This window comes from Lontra canadensis, unplaced genomic scaffold, assembly GCF_010015895.1.
Source record: "Lontra canadensis isolate GAN:19392208 unplaced genomic scaffold, GSC_riverotter_1.0 scaffold18, whole genome shotgun sequence".
Taxonomy (NCBI): domain Eukaryota; kingdom Metazoa; phylum Chordata; class Mammalia; order Carnivora; family Mustelidae; genus Lontra; species Lontra canadensis.
In genome coordinates this window covers 14,702,651-14,723,192 of record NW_022631012.1, presented here as the reverse complement: position 1 = coordinate 14,723,192, position 20,542 = coordinate 14,702,651, and the positions used below count along the sequence as shown (strand labels likewise).

The following is a 20,542-nucleotide window of genomic DNA, read 5'->3' as shown; positions in this document are numbered from 1 at the left end:
TCTTAACCACCAATTACCATGTTCAATGCTAATCATACCTGTGTGCGGTTGAATGCCACTCTTGCAAAGACAGCTTGGGACACACTTGCCCTCTTCAGCTCATCTCTGACTTGCTGGTAGATATCTGGAGACACTTCTACGGAAGAGTTGGTTGGCTCTGGCTTAACTGCTCTGGGAATCGGCGGATGGTTCAGGAACTGCTGGTTGATGGCTTGAGGATGCTGGTGAGCCAGGAGCCGGCTAACAGCAATCTGTTGGTTTATCAGATGGGCCATGGCTATTTGTTGCCTAACAAGTTGTGGACTGAGCTGGGGAGAAAGAAGACCAGGGCTCATGATGGGCTGTAATGCGGGCACTTGGTTTCGGATTGGAGTACTGTGGTGGATTTGGCTATGAGGAGACTGTTCGTTGGTTTTCCCCAAGGATGCCAGCTGGTTCATATTTGGTAAATGCATTGGTCGCTGGCCCAGAACACAATAGTCTGAAAGGTTTTCTCGTTCCACTCTTTCAACTGTTAAGAGATAAAAATGATAATTCATCATTATTTTCATTGGTGCGATACCAATTTATTGCTATTACGCGTAGTACTGAATTATCCTATTTTTGGTATATTAATGACATAGCTTTTTTCATACAAAGCTGGAAGCCCCAGAGTAAAAGTGAGTTATCCCTCCCTGCAAAATGTTTCAATACTAGATTTTTTCATAGGTGATATGAAAATAATAATATTTACTTCATTTTTCTTAAATTCTTAAAAGTGGGCATTATATTGAATAACCAAGACAGAAACCATTAAGCATGATAAATTCTAATCCTCTCATATTCCCAAGCTCTCTCATCTCCCTCATCACCCTCTGTTATAAAAACACCAGCTGTTCTCATCTTCTGCAGTTTGTGGTTAATAGTGTAGTTCATGGTTATCAGGAAATGACAAGGACAACATCTCCTGCCAAATTAACTGCTACCTCCTAATAAAATCTCACATAGTAAGTATTATACAACTATGGGAACATTCACAGAAAATGTGTACCGTGTAGTATATCCTTTTATCTACTCACTTGTTATCTTTGTTATAAGAATATTTCTTTAAGAAATAGGTATGTTAATAATAGTGATATGCACTAGGATAAGAAAAAACAATCTCATAATATTAATAACATTGCCTTGACTTTCCATTAAATAAGAGCTCCCCCTACCCTCCCCCAGGGTATCTGCCTTATTACATTTTATTGTACTTTACTAGCAAAGATTTAAGGAATAACCTGGAAAAGCAGAAGAAAAAGAAAGTGAGTATCTTATATGTTCAAAAATGAGGCACATTTTTTTCCACTCCCAAGAATATTTCCCAGAGAAGAGCAAATCACCTCACAGTCAATTTTTTTTTTTTAAGATTTTGTTTATTAATTTCAGAGAGAGAGAACAAGCATGTGCAGGTTGCTGCCAGGGAGGGGCAGAGGGAGAAGCGGACTCCCTGCCATGCACAGAGCTGATGTGGGGCTCGATCCCAGGACCCTGGGATCAGGACCCAAGCCGAAGGCAGATGCTTAACTGACTGAGCCACTCAAGTGCCCCTCATAGTCATATTTTTATCTAAATCTCAGTATCACATTATTATGTAAAACAAAGGTTGGCTTGGAGAAAATGTACTAGGCTGAAATAACCTTCATCATTAATAGTTTTAAACCCTTACAGTTGAAATTTAACAAAATCTGGTATTTTTAAAAATATTTATTTATTTGAGAGTGAGAAAGAGTGGGAGTGGGGAGCGGCAGAGGGAGAAGGAAGGGATTCTTAAGCAGACTGAGCTGAGCACAGAGCCTGATGCTGGATGCTGGCCTCCGTCTCATGACCCTGAGATCATGACCCGAGCTGAAATCAAGAATCTGACCCGGAACCAACTGAATCACCCAGGTGCCCCAACAAAATCTGTTCTTTTGAGCAAAAATTTCAAACAGATTTAGTAATTATTTCTTACAATTGCAAATGCTGGATATAATCATGTAAAAGCCTATTAAGATTACTTTAAAGAACAAGAGATCAAAAGTAGTCACCTATATAGGATAAATTTTAAAAATAGCTGTCCCACTATTATGCAAATGATCCCATAGCTTGGCATAATGTTTACAAGGGCAGAATCATATTTGTATCAAAAGTTCAACGTCCCAAAAACAACTTGAGCAGAGATGGCGTGTCCTAGAAAACTGGGTAAATGACTCCAAACACAGGGTTTTGTAATGACAGAGACACCAGTGAAGAATTTGAATAAAATCAGTCAATGAACTTTAAAAGCAGAGAAAAATAGTATTTCTAATTAATATTTTATGTACTATATGATTTTAAAATACATATGTAGACATCAATTAATTGTTAATTAAAATGTTGGTAAATATCTGACCATTTTATCCAAATGTTTTTGGATTTTACATATTTAAAACTTCTGACTGGGAAAATAAGTGTTAGTGTCTTGGGATCACCTTAGATTCAGACATACACGGTATTTATTCCTATTTTGCTTAAAAAAAAAAATGAATGCTTAACTTTCCTATGAACCCCCAAATAAGTAAAGTTTATCTTAGACTTGTTTAAAGGCTCAATTTCTAATTTAATCCCTTCAATGTAATTTGTTTAGTAGTATTCAGCTTTCTTCCACAAGGTTCAAGGAGAACAAATTATTTTAATCTTATCCTCTAAATGCAAACATTTCTCAGTCATTGTATTAATTAAACTTTAAGGTATACAATCTTAAAACTAAACCAAGCAAATGGTTGAGAGCCTTCAAAAGGTGATGTAACACAGTTTCCATACAACAGGAATTACTATTATGATTCCCTTACGAAAGAAGGAGAGGAGGTACGCACTGTGTCTGGAGTAAAGATGTACTTTATAGACAAAAATACTTGGCATCTACTAGACACTTGGTTCACTTTTGTTTAATTCCTTTTTAAATCAGCCAAAATAAAGGCAAATTCAAATATTAAATTATGTTTTCAAGTACTTAAGAAGTAAAAGTTCATCCCTTCTTTTTCTACTTAAAAAAAAAAAAAGAACCATACATTTACAGCATGCACGGTTTGACCAAAAGCTAACTTCCCAAAATTTCGGTATTTTCATTCTTTGGTGGTTTAATTACACTTTCTTGAAATATATCTAAATACGGGTACCTGGGGGGCTCTGTCAGTTAAGCATCTGACTTTGGTTCAGGTCATGATCAGGGTCCTGGGATCAACCACCCCTGCCCCCCATACCCTATCAGTCTCCCTGCTCAGCGGGGAGTCTGCTTGTCCCTCTGCCCCTCCCAGATGCTTATGTCTCTATCTAATAAACAAATAAAATCTTTTTTTTAAAAAGACCTTATTTATTTATTTGACAGAGAAAGAGGGAGAGAGAGAGAGCACAGCAGAGGGAGAGGGAGAAGCAGGCTCCCTGCTGAGCAGGAACCCAGACGTTGGGCTCCATCCCAGGACCCTGGGATCATGACCTGAGCCAAAGGCAAGCGTTTAACTGACTCAGCCACCCAGATGCCCCCAAATAAAATCCTTTAAAAATTTTAAAAAAGAAATAGATCTACATCACATTATTAATAAGAAAACTATGCACAGATCCCATCATAATTATGCACACAATTAAGCGTTGTCAGAGCTCCAAAAAACTATATGAGTTGGTGCAGTAAGAATCAGCATAATGTCACTCCATCTTCCTTTAAGATTGTACATAGTATGTCCCTTTTCATATGAGTTCTCAGATCCTTATAAATTAATATGTTTAAAAACAGGGACTGTGGAAGTTTCCTTAAGGATATGCAGTGACACCATGAAGTACCAATTCCTTAGAAAACCATAATGAAGCAATTGCAAAGGCAACTGCCTACACCTCCAGGTAGAGAACAAAAGGCAGAGAAGCCAACTGCAGAGATACAAGGGGAGTGAGAGAAATCCTGCCAGTCTAAAGGAAGTGGCCACTACCTCACCTTGTCCAGTTTTTGTCTTTCTCATACTGTCATTTCTTCAGATGTTTTCTCAAGAAAATGGAAAATCTGGATTACTACATGATAGTGCCCATTTTTGAAGGATTGGCAATTAATTCCATTTGCAAAGTACAACAAACGCCAAACAAAGCCTATCTGAAAACCAGATACAGTCTATAGGCTACCTCTAAGACTAAAGACACCCCTTAAGTTGTTAAAGAAAAAGATACTCAACAACACTCTTTGAAGACAATAAAACAGACCTTAGACCTTATCCAGGACCATTGCAATAGGCATAGGGACCCCCGCAATGGGATTTTATGACAGGGGAGAGAGACCGGACTCAACTCCAAATACCACATCAACACATGGGAACACCCTGCCAACAAGCAGGGTGGGGGTCTGTAGACAGAAAATCACTAAGAGGAAACATCAGGCATAAGGGCAGTTCTGGCTAAACTGACCTAACAGGGTTCTTTATGAAGATAGGCCAGGGTGATCAGACATCACCTGGTGGGGGTAGAAAATGGGGAACCCGACCAGATATTGAAGGGTGATCAGATATGGGGGGTTCAGGTTAAACTGACCTAGCAGGATTCTTGCTAAAACTGGATTTTACAAGGAAGTGCACAGATGGGCCATGGAGAAAATTTAAAAGACTGATTAAAAAATTTGGTCAAATGAAGAGTATTTGTCACTATTTTTCAGTGTCTCTCTACCTAAAAGCCAAGTTTTTTTTACTTCCTAGGAATGAAGAAAGATTAAAAAAAAAAAAATCATCCTTTTTTTTTTTTTTAAGATTTTATTTATTTATTTGACAGAGATCACAAGTAGGCAGAGAGGCAGGCAGAGAGAGAGGAGGAAGCAGTCTCCCTGCCGAGCAGAGAGCCCCATGCGGAGCTCAGTCCCAGGACCCTGAGATCACGACCTGAGCCGAAGGTAGAGGCTTAAACCATGAGGCGCCCCTCATCATCCTGACTTTTAAGAATGCTTACAAATCAAATGCTGACCAACAGGCTGTCATCTCCACGGACCCGAGCAGTATATGGTTTCAGTAACAATTTGTACAGATTTTGCCAAACTTGAAAACCTTCATTTTTTTTCTGCTACCACTCTCATAAAAAATATCAGAATACTATTTTAGCCTCTAAAGTCAGAGCAGGTCAAAGACAAATGCTTTAAGAAAAGGTCAGAGGAACATCTCATCTAGTGTACCAGACTCTCAATTGAAAACTGAGCTTGTATGTTCATTATTTTTCTTTTGTCCTTCCTTCCTTCTTTCTTTCCTTCCTCCTTCCCTCTCTGCCTCTCTTTCTTTTTAAATGTATTTGAAAGTAATCACAGTAGCTGAAACGCAGACCTAACAGCAGTGCCTGATTTTGTGCTTTGCTTTGTCCGTCTAATGGAAAACATAACAAGTCTGTCTTAAACTAAACCAAGTCCAAAGACAACACCTTGGCTCTGAGGGTCCATTTTATCTCGGCTATATTTGGCTGTGAAAAAGAAATCCTGGAAAAAGGGAAGGATAAACTGTAGTCCTGATTCTGATGATGAAAGCAATGTCCACAGTCACAACCAAAAGTGTTCTCAATAAAGCCAAGACGTTTACTTATTAAAGAGACATAAAAAACACAACTACTTCCAGGGCTTTGAATCAGAGCTGCAATTTAATTCACACTGAATTCGATTCTACTGTTGCCGAAGTCCTGCAGGGGATCTGTGGGGCTGGGAAGTGCCTGGGAAGGAATGATGCCTCCAGCTTCAAGCCTGAATGTCCAGATGGGTTGTGGCTTGAGGAAACGTCAAGGCAAGAGGGGCTGAAATGGGCTGAAACATTTCTCTGCCTCGTAGCTGAGAGGCCTTCTGTAGCTCTCCTAACCCCTGGGAAAGGATCTCAGACCGGGGGTCTTGCAGGTGCGCAGTTCAGATCTGAAGTCTGCTCAGCTTTCTGAGAAACTCAGAGTTCCAGGATACCTTACAGATTCCTCTGAGCTTTCTGGGAATGAGGGAAAACTTCAGGAAATGGGAAACCATTATCTAACTGCTCTCTGAGTGGTTCTGGGATTCTATTTAACTCCAAAGTAGGAGAGCCCTTTGTAGCCCTGCATTAAAATTGCAGGAGCTTCTAGAGCCTTCCCAAGTTCCCAGAGTTGATGTTCTAACCAAAAGAAGCCTATGACCGTTAGCTATTTAGTGGCCATCGTCGTTGCTGGTTAGGGCTGGTGGTTCATAGACTAGAAAGTCACGCTCCTCCCCAGGAACTAATCTGCATTATAATTAAAAGGTATTTGGTGCAAGAATCTCACTTTATGTAAGCAATTTTACAGTATACCCAGGAAGTCAAGTATTTATCTTAATTATCACAAGTCCCTAATATATACTTATATTTCGTGTACATTGTACATTTCAAGTTACTATTCAGAAGTACAGTCCTTGAACCGTCAAAATCCCTATCACCTGGAAGACTGTTAGAAATACAAATTCACGGGCTCCAAATCAGAATCTTAGACTTCTTATGTACACTAAGATTCCAAAGATTCTTATGTACACTAAAGTTTGCACATCAACACCTTTGTCATCTGTGTATTATTGACTTTTGGAATTCTACCAGATAGCTACCAGGTAATTTTTATGTACACTGAAGTTTATGAATCACTATTCTATCTTGTCTTTACATTGTTGTCTTTTTTTTTTTTTAAGATTTTATTTATTTGAGGGGCGCCTGGGTGGCTCAGTGGGTTAAAGCTTCTGCCTTGGGCTCAGGTTGTGATCCCAGGGTACTGGGATCAAGCCCCACATAGGGCTCTTTGCTCAGCAGGGAGCCTGCTTCCCTGCCCCCATCTCTGCCTGCCTCTGTGCCTACTTGTGATCTCTGTCTATGAAATAAATAAATAAAATCTTTAAAAAAAAATTTTATTTATTTGAGAGCGAGAGAGAGAGAGAGGATAAGCAGGCAGAGGAGCTGAGGGAGAGGGAAAGAGAGAATACCAAGCGGCCTCCATGCTGAGTGAGTGTGGAGCCCGACGTGGGGCTGAAACTCACAACCTCAAGGTCATGACCTGAGCCAAAAACAAGAGTCAGACATTTAACCAAGTGAGCCACCCAGGTGCTCCTCGTGCTCTTATCTTTTGAGACTATACCAGACACTTACTTATTCACTGTCAAAGTCTGTTGTCTGTTCTTTTCTCTAATCTCACTTAACATTCACTACATTATACATGTATAACCATTTTTAAAAAATTATGTGATAGGGGCACCCGGGTGGCTCAGTCGTAAAGCATCTGCCTTCAGCTCAGGTCATGATCCCAGAGTCCTGGGATGGAGTTCTGCATAGGGCTCTCTGCTCAGCAGGGAGCCTGCGTCTCCCTCTCCCACTCCCCCTGCTTGTGTTCCCTCTCTCACTGTGTCTCTGTCAAATAAATAAATAAATAAAATCTTTTTTAAAAAGTATGTGATAAGTCTTCAGCTTTTGCTGATGGTCACATTATACTAAAGAAGCACTGACTGGACACGGTATTAGAACCTGTACCCAAACCTGCATTCTATGACTTATTAGCTGTGGGGCCTCCTTAAGCAAGCTGGAGGTTCTCCGGCCCTCAGTCTTGCCGTAGGGAAAATATTATTATCTCAGAATCGTATGACCAAAGTTTAGATGATGAGTATCTATGTGAAAGATCTTTGTCAAAGCACTATTGTAAATTTCGGAAAATATCTGTATAATTATGATTAACAGATTAGGCTTCCATTTCAAAACTTCCTGATTAAGACACTCTGACAAACGTCTGCTGTTTCTCAAAGGTCACCTAAGGAACTGCAGTCTTTTCTTTTTTTCAAGTAACTATGCCGTGGCACATCACAGCACTTTTAAAAATAAATCCTATACTTTAGAAGGACTCATTATCAGTATAGAATCGCACGCCTCACGGTATACACAGGGATGTACTGCTATTCAGTTTCTCCAGATGAGGCTTAATAGTGCATATTCTGACCTGCAAATCAGGACACAGGATACATGGGATATAAAGTGATACATCTCACAACTCTTGAAATTAAATTTATAGAACTGCTACACAAATATTGCTTTAAGCTTCAAAAGTCAATGTGAATAAAAACAAAACAAACACACAAAAAAAACCCTTAAGGAATAAAATCCACTGTGAGTATATACATGTTACATTTACATCAACCAAAAGAAAGAAGGAAAATATTCTACTTTTTTTTAAAAAGCAAATGTTTAATGTCTTATTTTTATTTCCCAGGGAAATGAGTAGGCATTGAAATGTCCACACTTTAAAAAAAAACAAAAACATAATTTTTCCTCTTTAGTTCATTGCTTTTCTCAGTTGGATTTCATTATTTTTATTATGTCTATTTGCTGTAGATGCTATGTAAAGTAAACCTACTAAAATTTCAATACTCAAAATATACTCCAATGACTAAATGTCCCAAAATATATTTGCTGAGAATTTAAAAGCAAAAGGAGAAGTGTCTGATGGGCACACATCAGATGCCTGACAATCACAGTAAGATGGCATACGATGGATAGAAAGAACAAACTGGGATGTTTAGGGGCCTGGGTTCTAACTTCCGGGGTGATTTGGGCATTACTTGTAAAACAGGGAGGATTATGTGTCAATTGGTTTTAATGCAACCTTCCAGGTGACTTACCTAATAGTAACTGCTGCTAGGATTTCAATTCCCTCTCTCAGAATATCTGCTTCTGCTTCTTGACTCTTCAGCAAGAATTTAAGACTTTCCTAAGGTATTTCTCTTTGCAAAACTCCCCGATTGCAACGAGAATAATAGTAGTTTGTGTAGTGACACTCACTGTAGATGTAGGATCGCTCCTGCAGGTTTATCTAACAATACTACTTAAAAGACTGATAAAATTTCCAGAACCATGAACCTCGTGTTATAACGCAAACCTTAACACAGTTGCTTTTGTGAAATAACCCTGGGGGTCTGTCCATACTTAGAGAGCTGTGGAAAGAAATGAACTGGGTAAAAGGCTTTGTAATGAGAAATTTCTGGAATTTCTGGCCTATGGATTTTTCCTAAAACCATTAAGATGCTTATGCAAATGTAAGTGGATTAGCATGAATGAGTGCTAATGGATTCCTTAATAAGATAACAGTCCAGTATTCCCTAGAACATCTCCTGGAAACCCAGGATAGAACAGAAGCGGGGGAAGGGAAGGGGAAGGAAGACGGCAGAATTTCTCTGCGACTCCTTCAACTCAAAAAGTACTCTGGAAGTGATTTTACAAGGGCATGACACGGGTTTACCTCTGGCACTCTTGGTAGAAAAGTTGCCAATCAAACTGATAATTTCGAATTGGCGTCCAAACCTTGGAGTATAGACAAAAGATACTCCTGAGTATATCAGTACCCTGGATGTTCATACCTCCACCCCAAATTCCTTGCTCCCCAACCCTTAGGTCCAAAACCTTGGAGCCCAACTTTAAAGACAATGATCCCATCTAATACCAGAGAGGTCAGATAATTTGTCCAAGGTCAAATAGCTGTCCAAATGTAGATAAATATTTAGGAATATTCAAAATGATTAGGGCTGCTGGCACAAAGCCTCATAACCATGATACACCTCAGGACCAGTAAAAACTAGGGTTTTTTTTTTTTTCTTCTCTTTCTCTGCGTTACTCAAAGTTAACTTCTCAGAGCCTAAAGATGTCACAAATACTTCCTAATGAATTTTCTTTAGAGAAAAATGTGCATTTTAAGTGCAGAAATTCTCCTAACTGTCTTGCTCATATGCCTCTTTTAAAACACACTGGCATCTGCAGGAACATGAAAGCCTACCGTCCATACAGCAGTTGAGGCACTGAGCTAAACTCCGCACAGATCATTGTCATTGAACTCTCACAACAGTACGACAGCAATATTATTATGACCACTTTCCTGAAGACTGTGAAGCTCACAAAAAATAATGTCACACACCTATTCAAGGAACAGGCACACCCAAACCTACAACTTTAGGACCTTAAACTTTTGTTCCACTGCTTATGCGAAAAGGCCCGACTGGGGGTATGTGGTTATTATTAACTTTAGGATTTGAGTCAGGACTTCTCTCCTTTGCTACAGAAAAGCCCTGCCTTCTCTTTGATGCACGTGCACGCAGCCAGGAGGCAGGTATGCCCATCGGTGACATGAGGAGGGGTGGGCTGTCTGAACGGTGAAGGTGCACCCTGATGCCTTCCCCTTATGCTTGTAAACCTTTCTGATGTGACCGACTGAAAAAGCTAGTCAGTTCTACAAAGCGATTCAATCACTCATTCCTCAACAATGGAATTAGCGAATCGCTAAAACAGGATTATCCACATTTGTTTGTTATTTTAATTCCTGTAATAAGTATGTATTAATCAACTATTATGTGCCAGAAATGATGCCAGCCCCTAGAGACACAGTAGTGGGTAGTATCAGTTTCAAATACTCCACTCTGATTTGTTTCAGACGTTTTAACTCTTTGCTACACATAGATGCTACACATAACACCTGCCTATCATTTAAAATGCATTTCTATTTGATGATAAAACATAGTTCCTTGCACCCCAATTCTGTTGATTATTAGCAATTTATTCTAGTCATGTATAATATAAATTCACACTCATTATATTTATTTTCATGATTCTCCCCCATTCTTTTTTCTTTTTTAAATTTTATTTATTCATTTATTTGACAGAGAGAGAGACACACAGCAAGAGAGGGAACACAGGTGCGGGGTGGGAGAGGGAGAAGCAGGCTCCCTGCCGACCAGGGAGCCTAATGCAGGGCTCGATTCCGGGACCCCAGCATCATGACCTGAGCCAAAGGCAGACGCCCAACAACTGAGCCCCCAGACGCCCCTTTTTTATTTTTCTTGCAGCCAAAAAAGCTTTGTTCCAAAGTGAGTGTCATCAGCACGGACTCCCACCTGACTGGTGAAAAGACACGAATCACACAATGGAGAGCTCTGGCAGGTACTCTTTGTAAATTGTCAATATGAAGTGTTTCTTTGAAACATGTAAACAACAAGAAATAAAAAGTGGTACGTACACTCACATAAGAAGGTAATAACCATAAATTCCGGTATGACTGAACCACATGAAATTGGCAATACATAATTTTAAGCTACAAAAATGGCAATTTCATATGCTTCAACCTGATACTTACTTTGACGCTTCTCCTTGAACCGGGTTACATACTATCACTAAATAACCAGACTGTCCACCCAAAGTCTATCACTGAGTAAAATTCTTTTTCAAAGGTATCATAACACTAACTTCTCTGACAAACCATAACAGCATCCCACATGCTAATCCTGAATACGCCCCATCACTGAAAAGATTTCTGATTTATTCTGTCCTGGTCGATAACTGAAGTACAAAGTCAATTTGTACAAACTGAGGTACAAAATCCATTTTCTGTTAACATGATTTAAGAGCTAAAGCTAATATTCCATATATATCAAATATAAATCCCACATCATTAAAAAGAAAAAAAAACTATAACCAGAAGAGCTCACTAAATATAATTAAAGAAAAATATTAGGAGTCTAAAGGGCTGAAGGGCAAAAGGAAAAAAACAAAAAGCTAAGTCTTTTAGGACTACGAAAGTTAAAGATTTGTTTTTCTCTAAATTTGTTAAAGAGAATCTGTCTCTGGGTTGAGAACTTGCTTGCAAAGTCTCTGCCTAGAGCAAGATATTCAGAGCCAACTTGTTAACTCCTAATAAAACAAGGCTTGGAAGGAAAATGCTTCCAGCCCCATAAGCAAAGTGTAGCAGCCCGCACTGTGATAATACCATACGACTGGTTTTCTTAGGTGTATTTTCCCCTTATTATCAACTTCCTTTTTCCATCATATAAGATCCACAAAAACATACACATCTACCATAAAGCACTTGAAGCTGGACACCTCTGTGCTTTGGCAGAAAAAGCTCAGAGCACCTATTATGTTCCATGGAAAAAGTGAGTGTTATTCACTTTCACACTTATTGTAATCTCAGCCCTCCCCATCTGAACACCACTGTCCCTTTTGGTTTTGATAACCTTCATCATTTCAAGTATTCCTGGAGCTTTCTGTATAGGTTAAAGCTAAGTACATCTAATAATATCTTTGTTTTTATTCTTTATTTTAATCTGAAACTGTAATTTCAGAGGTGAGTTCAGCACAAGAGAAAAAAAAACAGCATTTCAGAAACTTAATATTATTGTTTAGGAGCATTCTACCTTTGCCAGTTGGCATTCTGTGTGTATTAATTCTTTAATTCAACCAATTAAAGAAAAGTTAATCAAAGAAAAAATAAACCCATAATTCACTCTTTTCCATTGGCCTTTCTCTTTGCTTTTTACAGGACTTAAATATTTCAGGCCATTATTTCAAGGAAAATATTCAATAAACTAGCTGGAAAAACCTCAAAGGGATGCTTTTTGTAGGCTACATATATGGTCCCTAATTTTTACTTAACAAAGGTGTTACTGTCTTTTTCAGTGGAATTGACTATTGCTAAATCTTTAGCTCAATAACTAGTAGAAAAAAAGAATGATTTTAACCCATTACTAATTTGCTAAGGACATTTGTAATATGAATTAAACAGGCAAAGATTGTCTTTTTTCTCTCAACTGAGACATCGGATAGCAAATAAGATTAGTCATAATATCATATGTGTAAAAATAAAACTGTCTTAAATGCATATGTTCAAATAAGTTCATATATTCAATTCAATTCGATTACAATTTACTAAAATAAGTCCTTACAATGTTCAAAGTCCTTTGTTCATAGGGGTCTGAGGAGAGCACAAAATGGATGTGTTCCCTAAGATGTTCTTTGAAAAAACCTGCAGTCTAGTAGTGGGATTATTCAAAACTCAGTCAAGGGGTGCCACGGTGGCTCAGTCCGTTAAATGTCCGGCTCTTGGTTTCAGCTCAGGGTTGTGGGATGGAGCCCAGGGTCAGATTCTGCACTCAGGGGAAATCTGGTTTAGATTCTCCCTCTAGCTCTTCCCTCTCCCTCCTCCACCCCTGCATGCACAAATTCTCTCTTTCTCTCTCAAATAAATAAATAAATCTTAAAAAAAAAAAAATTAGTCGGGCACCTGGGTGGCTCAGTGGAGTAAGCCCCTGCATTCGGCTCAGGTCATGACCTCAGGGTCCTGGGATCGAGTCCCGCATCAGGCTCTCTGCTCCGCGGGGAGCCTGCTTCCCTCTCTGTCTCTCTGCCTGCCTCTCTGCCTACTTGTGATCTGTCTCTGTCAAATAAATAAATAAAATCTTTAAAAAAAAAAAAAAGAGTCAAGGTTACTATAGAACATGGAACTTAGAAAGGTGACAGCTTGAAAGGCCCGACGTTAGAACTCATCGCCTGACTTAAATTCTATATGAGTCCAGATTCATCTTCTTCCTTAGGAATTCAGGATTCCTAAATCAGATCATCTCAAATTCCTGCAAAAGGTGAAATGAAGGCCTATCACCATCAGCTGAATGACGAGTTCAACAGTGTCTAGCACAGGCAATTATCATGTTCATCCTATAGCTTCTCACATAGCATTTGTACTTAGCTTTGAGCACCTTGTGAGTTTAAGTGCTTTTTAGCTTTTAACTGTAAATCATCGAAGAAAAAATAAATAATTTTTATTTAATTGGTCATAAAGCTAGAGAATTCTCTGACTCTAACCCACTGATTTTCCCAAAATAAGAAGATGTCACCGCAATCATACTAGATTTTTAACAAGCTGGACATTTCCTGGTCTGCCTAAAAACTCATTTCACAACTCTGTAGGCTCTTCATCTGGGCAGGGCAAATGGAAATCTGAAGCTCTAAGAACTCCAAAGCACACTGTAAGGAAAAGCTAAGAACTAAAGAGACCTGAACCTCTATAAACCCCTAAGTGTGTCACCTCCTTCGGTTCCCTACGCTCCCACTGTTGCCCAAATACGGTTGGTCCAGAATCTGTTTCAGGCATTCTCCTCACCAAACCCCATCCCAACCATTCCCTCTTACTGCCAGATAATCACAACAGCCCCCTACAGTATAAGATGCCTCATTCTTTACCCTTCCCTCCATCTTCAAAACCTGTCTCCTTGTCCGTCTTCTTTCCTTTAGGTCCTAAAGACAACGTGGCTATTTCTCTTTCCTTTAAAGGCAAAGCATCTTCTGTGCCTCAGATCCCATCCTTTCCTTGTTTGTGAGCTCCTGCTTGTCACCCGTCTCCCTCTCCCGAGCCTTTGCCTCCACCGGCTCCACTGTCCCTCTCTTGAATATGGGGGACAGGGCAGGGAGTGTGTGTTAAACTTAATCCTAATGCTGCAGTTAGTTGTTTTATATCCTTTCCTGACTAAGCCAGTGTCTTCTCTCCTCATTTCCATGCCACCTTCCCTTCTTAGATGCATATATGCTCCCTTCGTTGTCACACTATGAAGAAACAGCTCCCTCCAATGTCATCATGGTCCCCCTTTTGCCAAAGCTAAGAACCTCCAAATACCTCTTCCCTTCTCCTCCTCTTGGCACCCTTGATAACATTTCTCCAGTAGTAACCCATCTTGCCTGGCTTCCATGAAATCTCACTTTCCTCCTAACCGTATCTTCTTAACCCATGGCCCTTTTCTTCTCAAAGCTCCCAATCTCCTCCTGTGCTCATCCTCTTTTTTTAGCAAATGCTCTTTGGGTGGGATTTTAACTATCATATCAAAAACATTGACTCCAAAATTCATTCTCTAGTCCTGTCCAATGGTCAGCTAGTTCCACATCTTGAATGGCCCAGTGGATATCTCTACCTAGTTCACCGACTCTCAATAAGTTATAAGCAATGGATTAATTTATATTGTTCTATTTCTGTCAAAACCATGAAGAGTCACTTAAGCTCAAAACCTTGAATTCTACTTTGATTTATTTTTCTCTCTCCCACACATATCTGGCATTGGTCATTTCTCTTTCTCACTGTTGCCATCAAAAGCCAAGGCCTCCCTTTCCTATCTTTACTTGCACAGATGGTCGCAATAGATTCTATTTTGCCTACTTCCTCCCAGGTGCACCTACTGCCCTTATCCTTCCTACCTGCCTCCTCTCCTGCCATACACACTCACCCTCACACACAGAGGACTGCTAAAGAAATTTCCTTTTTATATCACCATTTACATGGTATCACTCCCTTACTGAAAAACTTTCACCGATTCTCAATATACCTCAACCGCTTTCAGAGTTCCCCAAGGTAAGGTCCCAACCTTATTTTTCATCATTATAACACCAATATTACCCCCAGCCAGATCCCCTCAAAAATCTCAGCTCATTTACCAATGTTTGATGCTATCAACCCCACACCTAGCTTTTCAGTTTCACCAATTAAAATGTTATCCATCCTGGGCATCGCATGATAGTGCTGTGATAAATGTACTGTTATTCTAGACAGAGTGAACAACCACCGATATTTCCTAGACGTTCATGCTCTTTTGCACCTCTGCATCTATACCGATGAACTTGGCACTGCCTGAAGTGTTCTTCCTTCTCCTTCTCTCCTTGCAGAACTCTACTGTCCTTAAGGTGTAACTCATGGGCTGCTTTTCAAATTACCCTCCTCTCTGACCTAACACTTATTAGGTAAAACTTATGGACCATTCTCTGTGCTACTATAACACAAGTTCATACTACTGCTATATATTCGCCAGATGGAGGGCTGCCTCCCCTGCTAGGTTGACAGCAACCCAACTAGAGGCTGGAACCACATCTTATGTGTTTCTGGATGTTTCTCACTGCTTTTAGCAGTGAAAATGGCCTGTAGTAGAAGCACTCACTAAACATTTAATTAAAATGAGTTCTGTAACTGTGACTAATTATCTCACATGGAGGGACTATGCAACGTTCCCTACTTAGAATCCTGCCAGGTATATAAAGTTGATGCTCAAACTAATTTTATAGATGCTGGCTTTTTGAAACCAAGAACTGTGTCTTAAACTTCCTTCAAATAGTAATTATGATAGATGAATGGATGGACAGATGAGTAAGGAAAAAAACATCATTTTCTCCTTTCCATCCTTTCAAAATGGCATCATAAATAGTATAAATATAAGGAGATAGCAAGTTCCTTTCTTTTCACCTACAAATCATATTGTTGACAAATGAATGATTTACATTTTAACATTTATGCCCATTAATGAACAAACAAAGTTCAGGCCAAAGAAGCAGCTGTCAGGACAGCCAGAACGAGCTTTGTAAGATCCAAGCAAGGAACTGGCCCATAGCTCAGGTCCATGGCATTTCCCACATGCCATTCTTCCACTTCCTGACACTACCAAGAAGTTTCTAATCGGGGGGCCAAACAGGCTAACGTGAGTGACGAATGAACACCAGTGACTGTCACAGTAAAAAAAGCATAAGGCTCTTCCAATAAGATGGAAAGCAGCTGGTTGTGGGAGTGATGTTTCTATTTCCACAAATATTTGTGTAAAATTTATCTAAGTTCAAGGGTTTCTGCAGAAGCCAAGGACTTGATGTTGGCATTACTTCAGGCAAGATACGGTACAGGCAGAGGGACCAACTTCCTTGCCGCACACCTTCATTTCGATCCAAAGCTGAAAGAAAATCTCTCTCATGACTCAGAAAAATTAGGTAGACAGAAGTAAGTTGCTTTTACCTCATCAGAACTAAACAACAGCAGAGGGAGAAGTCCCGGCCGTTGATTAAAGACATTGTCGTGACCACCGATACCGCCGTGGCTAAGCGGGGACTGCCTCATGGAACCAGGTCAGGGGACATGGATTTTTCTATTCAACTCGGAGGCACCACTTTGTAAATGACACAATCATTTTTGGGTACAAGAGGTGCTTTAAATGTGGTAACATTATATCATTTCAGCTATAATGATCATAATTACTTATTTCTTTTAATCACAACCCACTTAACCACTTTAGTACAGAGGACTAGTTCAAGGAGTTTAATTTTCATTCAACATCTAATCTTTGTGTTTACTGAAACCCTTCACGGGCTTTGTTTACTGTCTGCTTGCTGGCCTGGACGTTTGATCTTGCAAGACTAGATCAGACAGGGTCAGATAAAATACTGATTACTAGAATAAACCAGGCTTGGAAAAGTAACACTGGTTTTTACAAATCCTCATTTCTCCCAGCTCTTTAATATTTTGCAAAATAAGTTCAAATAAATAAAATTAAGACAACTAACAATCAGGGAGTTCTTGAGCAATGATTGAGAAAAGAAAAGTGATGAGGATAATTCTGCTTTCTGGCCAAAATAGGGGGTTTGGTTAGGTCCGTTCATTGTAGTGGTGTTATTTTATGACACAAATAATTTTACAATATCCACGAGTATTTGTGTGAACTTGCAATGACCCCTTAATTCTTGTGACCAATGAAATAGTTGAGACTGACCTGACCAAAGATGACACTTCATTTTGCTTTTGGTGTCAGATGAAAAACACTTTAGATATGACATTATTTTAACTTATTAATTTTTAATTAGGAGACATTTAAAATATATGAGTCCTTCTTTGTTAAGGCACTTTTTTATTCTTAGAAGATGCCCTGCAGAAGCAGATCGCCAGAGAGTATCATTTCCGATGGTACTTCATATATAATTGCCACTTAGTTTCATAAAAATGATGAGGCAACTTTATATCTACATAGTTAATAGGAAAGAGGTTAAAAAAATAAGTGTTTCATTAAAGTGTGCAGAACTTATGAAAGAAAAATTGATGGGGTAAATTCAACATAATCCCAAGAATTTTTGAAAATCATTTTGTAGCAGCATGAACGTTTCCAGGTCCCTGTGGATTATCCTTGTGTCCAACACTGAAACTCCTAAACATTAAACAACTGTTAATATTGGTCTTTTATACCCCCTGCTTTTACACAGAATGTAGATTTTCTTTTCCTTATACTTGGGAGCTTATGAGCTCTACACGGTAAAATCTAGGCCAGAAGCAATTACAGTATGAGATGAACAGCAACACAAAATACTGTCTAAACCAACCTACTACCCTAACTACCCACTTCATTTTATTCAATATCAAAAATTCCTAGGAAGCAGGTTCATAGTTCTGGATGTTAAAAGCAGAGGATGCCAACCGTCTCTCCCCATCCATCCTGAGTTAACACGAATGATAACTCAAATATGTGTGTCAACCATGATTGTCTTTGAAATTAAAGAAAAAGGGTAAACAGAATGTACTCTGCTGTGATCACTGGGGAAAATAAAGTTACCATGCTAAGCCAAACTAACTTAGGACATTTTAAAGAATAAGTGTAAATAGTTTAGCTGTAATAACAACAAGTTCAAAAAATGCACATTAAAATGTTTACTTCCAAATTCAGACAATTCCATTTGTATATCGTTTTTACATCTGTTTTTAATGATATCGAATTATTGATTGTTCATTTTTCTCATATTTATTTAAGCATTAACTATAGAATTTGCAATCTGATCCTTTTTTTTTAATCCTACTGTAGACTCTTATTTTTGCCAGGTTTTAGTCATATTTACTTTGATCTTTCAGAGTATATAATTATTTTACTGTTTATTTATTTCTATGAGAAGAGAAAAAAATTTTGACCTAGGAGATCTATATGTGGCAATTTGTAACAGAATCACATAGCTTATGTTAGGAAATCATGGTTTTGATTAAGAAGCAACCATTTAGTTCCCACTGTTTTATTAAAACAGACATTAGCAGATAATAGGAAACATATTTAACAATGTAGCTGCATTTAGTTTGGGACATTAGTAAGTTAGCATGAGATTTTCTTCTATACATTGTAACAGCCAGGCTACATGTAAATTGGTAATTTGGGGATGGAAATGGGGTAGGTAGGGGGGGTAAGGAAGGACACGACACTCCAACTGCCAGGTTCAGCAGGAAGAGCCCTAAGGTAGAATGCTGCTTTTGCTATTACTCATTCCCAGATCTGAAACTCATTCCTTGTCTTTCTCATTTTGAAAATGGATGGACACAAACAGAAATGTTACAAACAAAATCATTCCTTTCCCATGAGAAGTGGATTCTACTCGATGGGAACTCCCACAGTGACATCTATTCATAGCACAAAGCTTCTTTCAGATGAAATGTGCCTGGATAGGTCCGACACTGCCTTTTCCCTGAGGGTCGAAAGTTAATAAAATATACTTCTCTGGGTGTTTATTTTCTGTACACCATTATACCTGCCACGAATTCTTTGTTTTTCCTCCCACTCCCTTGCTTGATGAATCAACACCACTTGAACTGTTTTACGGCAGCTTGTGTTTACTTCACACATACCTTAACCTTCCCTTTTCTCCTCCTACTGACACACACACACACGCACACACACACTTCTCAACAGCAATGACTAGCTCCATCTCCTTGAAAAGCATGTGTACACAGTGTCTGGCAGCCTCTTCAGGTGTGGGTCCTTGACCTCCTGATTGAAATCAAGGTCTCAGTCCGCTTTTATGACACTTAAGATTTAACTGTGCATTTACTATCTTGAAAAAAAAAAGAGCTTAAAGAATTGAACCTCTAAGAGAAAAAAAGTAGAAGATATAAGTGTTCGTGTATGTGTATATGTGTGTGTGGCGTGCGCGTGCGTGCGCGCGCACACACACACGCACACACACACACGGGTTCTGTAGTGGCAATTCTGAAAACACTAGAGTGGAGAGCTTCTGAATCTGGAATTACACTCCAGCCTATTACAAGACGGCTCTTTCTTCCTTTCCTCTTCCGACAGCAAGTAAATGGGATCTAACAAATGACCTTGAAGCTGCATGATTCTTTTGATTTTTAGCCAAAGAGGATATGTTCAAACACTTCAACAGTCTTACTTTAAAAGAAAAACTTGCAGACAACACTTAGAGAAAAGAAACCTTCTGAACTACACAATCACATCTTGTAATGAGAAGGAGTTATTCATCTTATCCTGTCTAAGAGTTAATATTAGTAATATTGTAAAGCAAGTGCCCAAAGTAGAAGCTTCATGCTTCTAAGAATTTTAGGATGCTGAAGAGAAATGGATCTTAATTCAATTTGCAGTGCACTTTAACTCCTGCTGGGTAGTTCAACATCTTGACTTTCCTTATAAACTGGATATTTGGAATAAAATGCTGTCAGTCTTTTGTAATCAGAAATGTGCTGCGGATGCATGTAAAGTTCACTCCCTCAAAAGGTAACCCGGGAAACAGGATCCCAAACACTAAACGGCCAACAAGCGTTACTTCGATCCCGCCTCCCTGGAGGACACCGGCAGGTAGTCAAACAAATAATTCATCTTTTACTATTACCTGCCCACCGTAAATGGTCATCTGAACCTCGGATGGGGGCAGGGAACTTTCAGCAAGGCTGTGAATACCTATAATAAGGCTTGATGGATGATGTTATAACCATGAGAAAACGGGGCCTGGATGGACCCTCGACCACCCAAGAGTCCCCAAGTCCGCTCAGGGGCTGGTGGCATCTGAATGTGAATAGCACCTCAGTTGGGTGGGAACACCAGAATGTTTCCAACATTGACATATTTGTACAGAAAAAAGATCACTGATACATTTGAAGGGCTGGATGGCGTAAACAGCATGCCACGTATCATACAGGACACTGTATTTTCAGG

At 39.2% G+C, this 20,542-nt stretch overlaps 1 protein-coding gene across 4 annotated transcripts in view; it reads right to left on the bottom strand.

Annotated features, from left to right (window-relative positions):
- Positions 1–20,542, bottom strand: part of SATB2 (SATB homeobox 2) — a 188,252-nt gene that overhangs the window by 70,424 nt on the left and 97,286 nt on the right. For all 4 annotated transcript variants that reach the window (XM_032860144.1, XM_032860143.1, XM_032860145.1 and 1 more), the window contains one exon: positions 39–511. In XM_032860144.1, the coding sequence (XP_032716035.1) occupies positions 39–511 (473 nt within the window). The remainder of the gene's footprint in view (positions 1–38; positions 512–20,542) is intronic.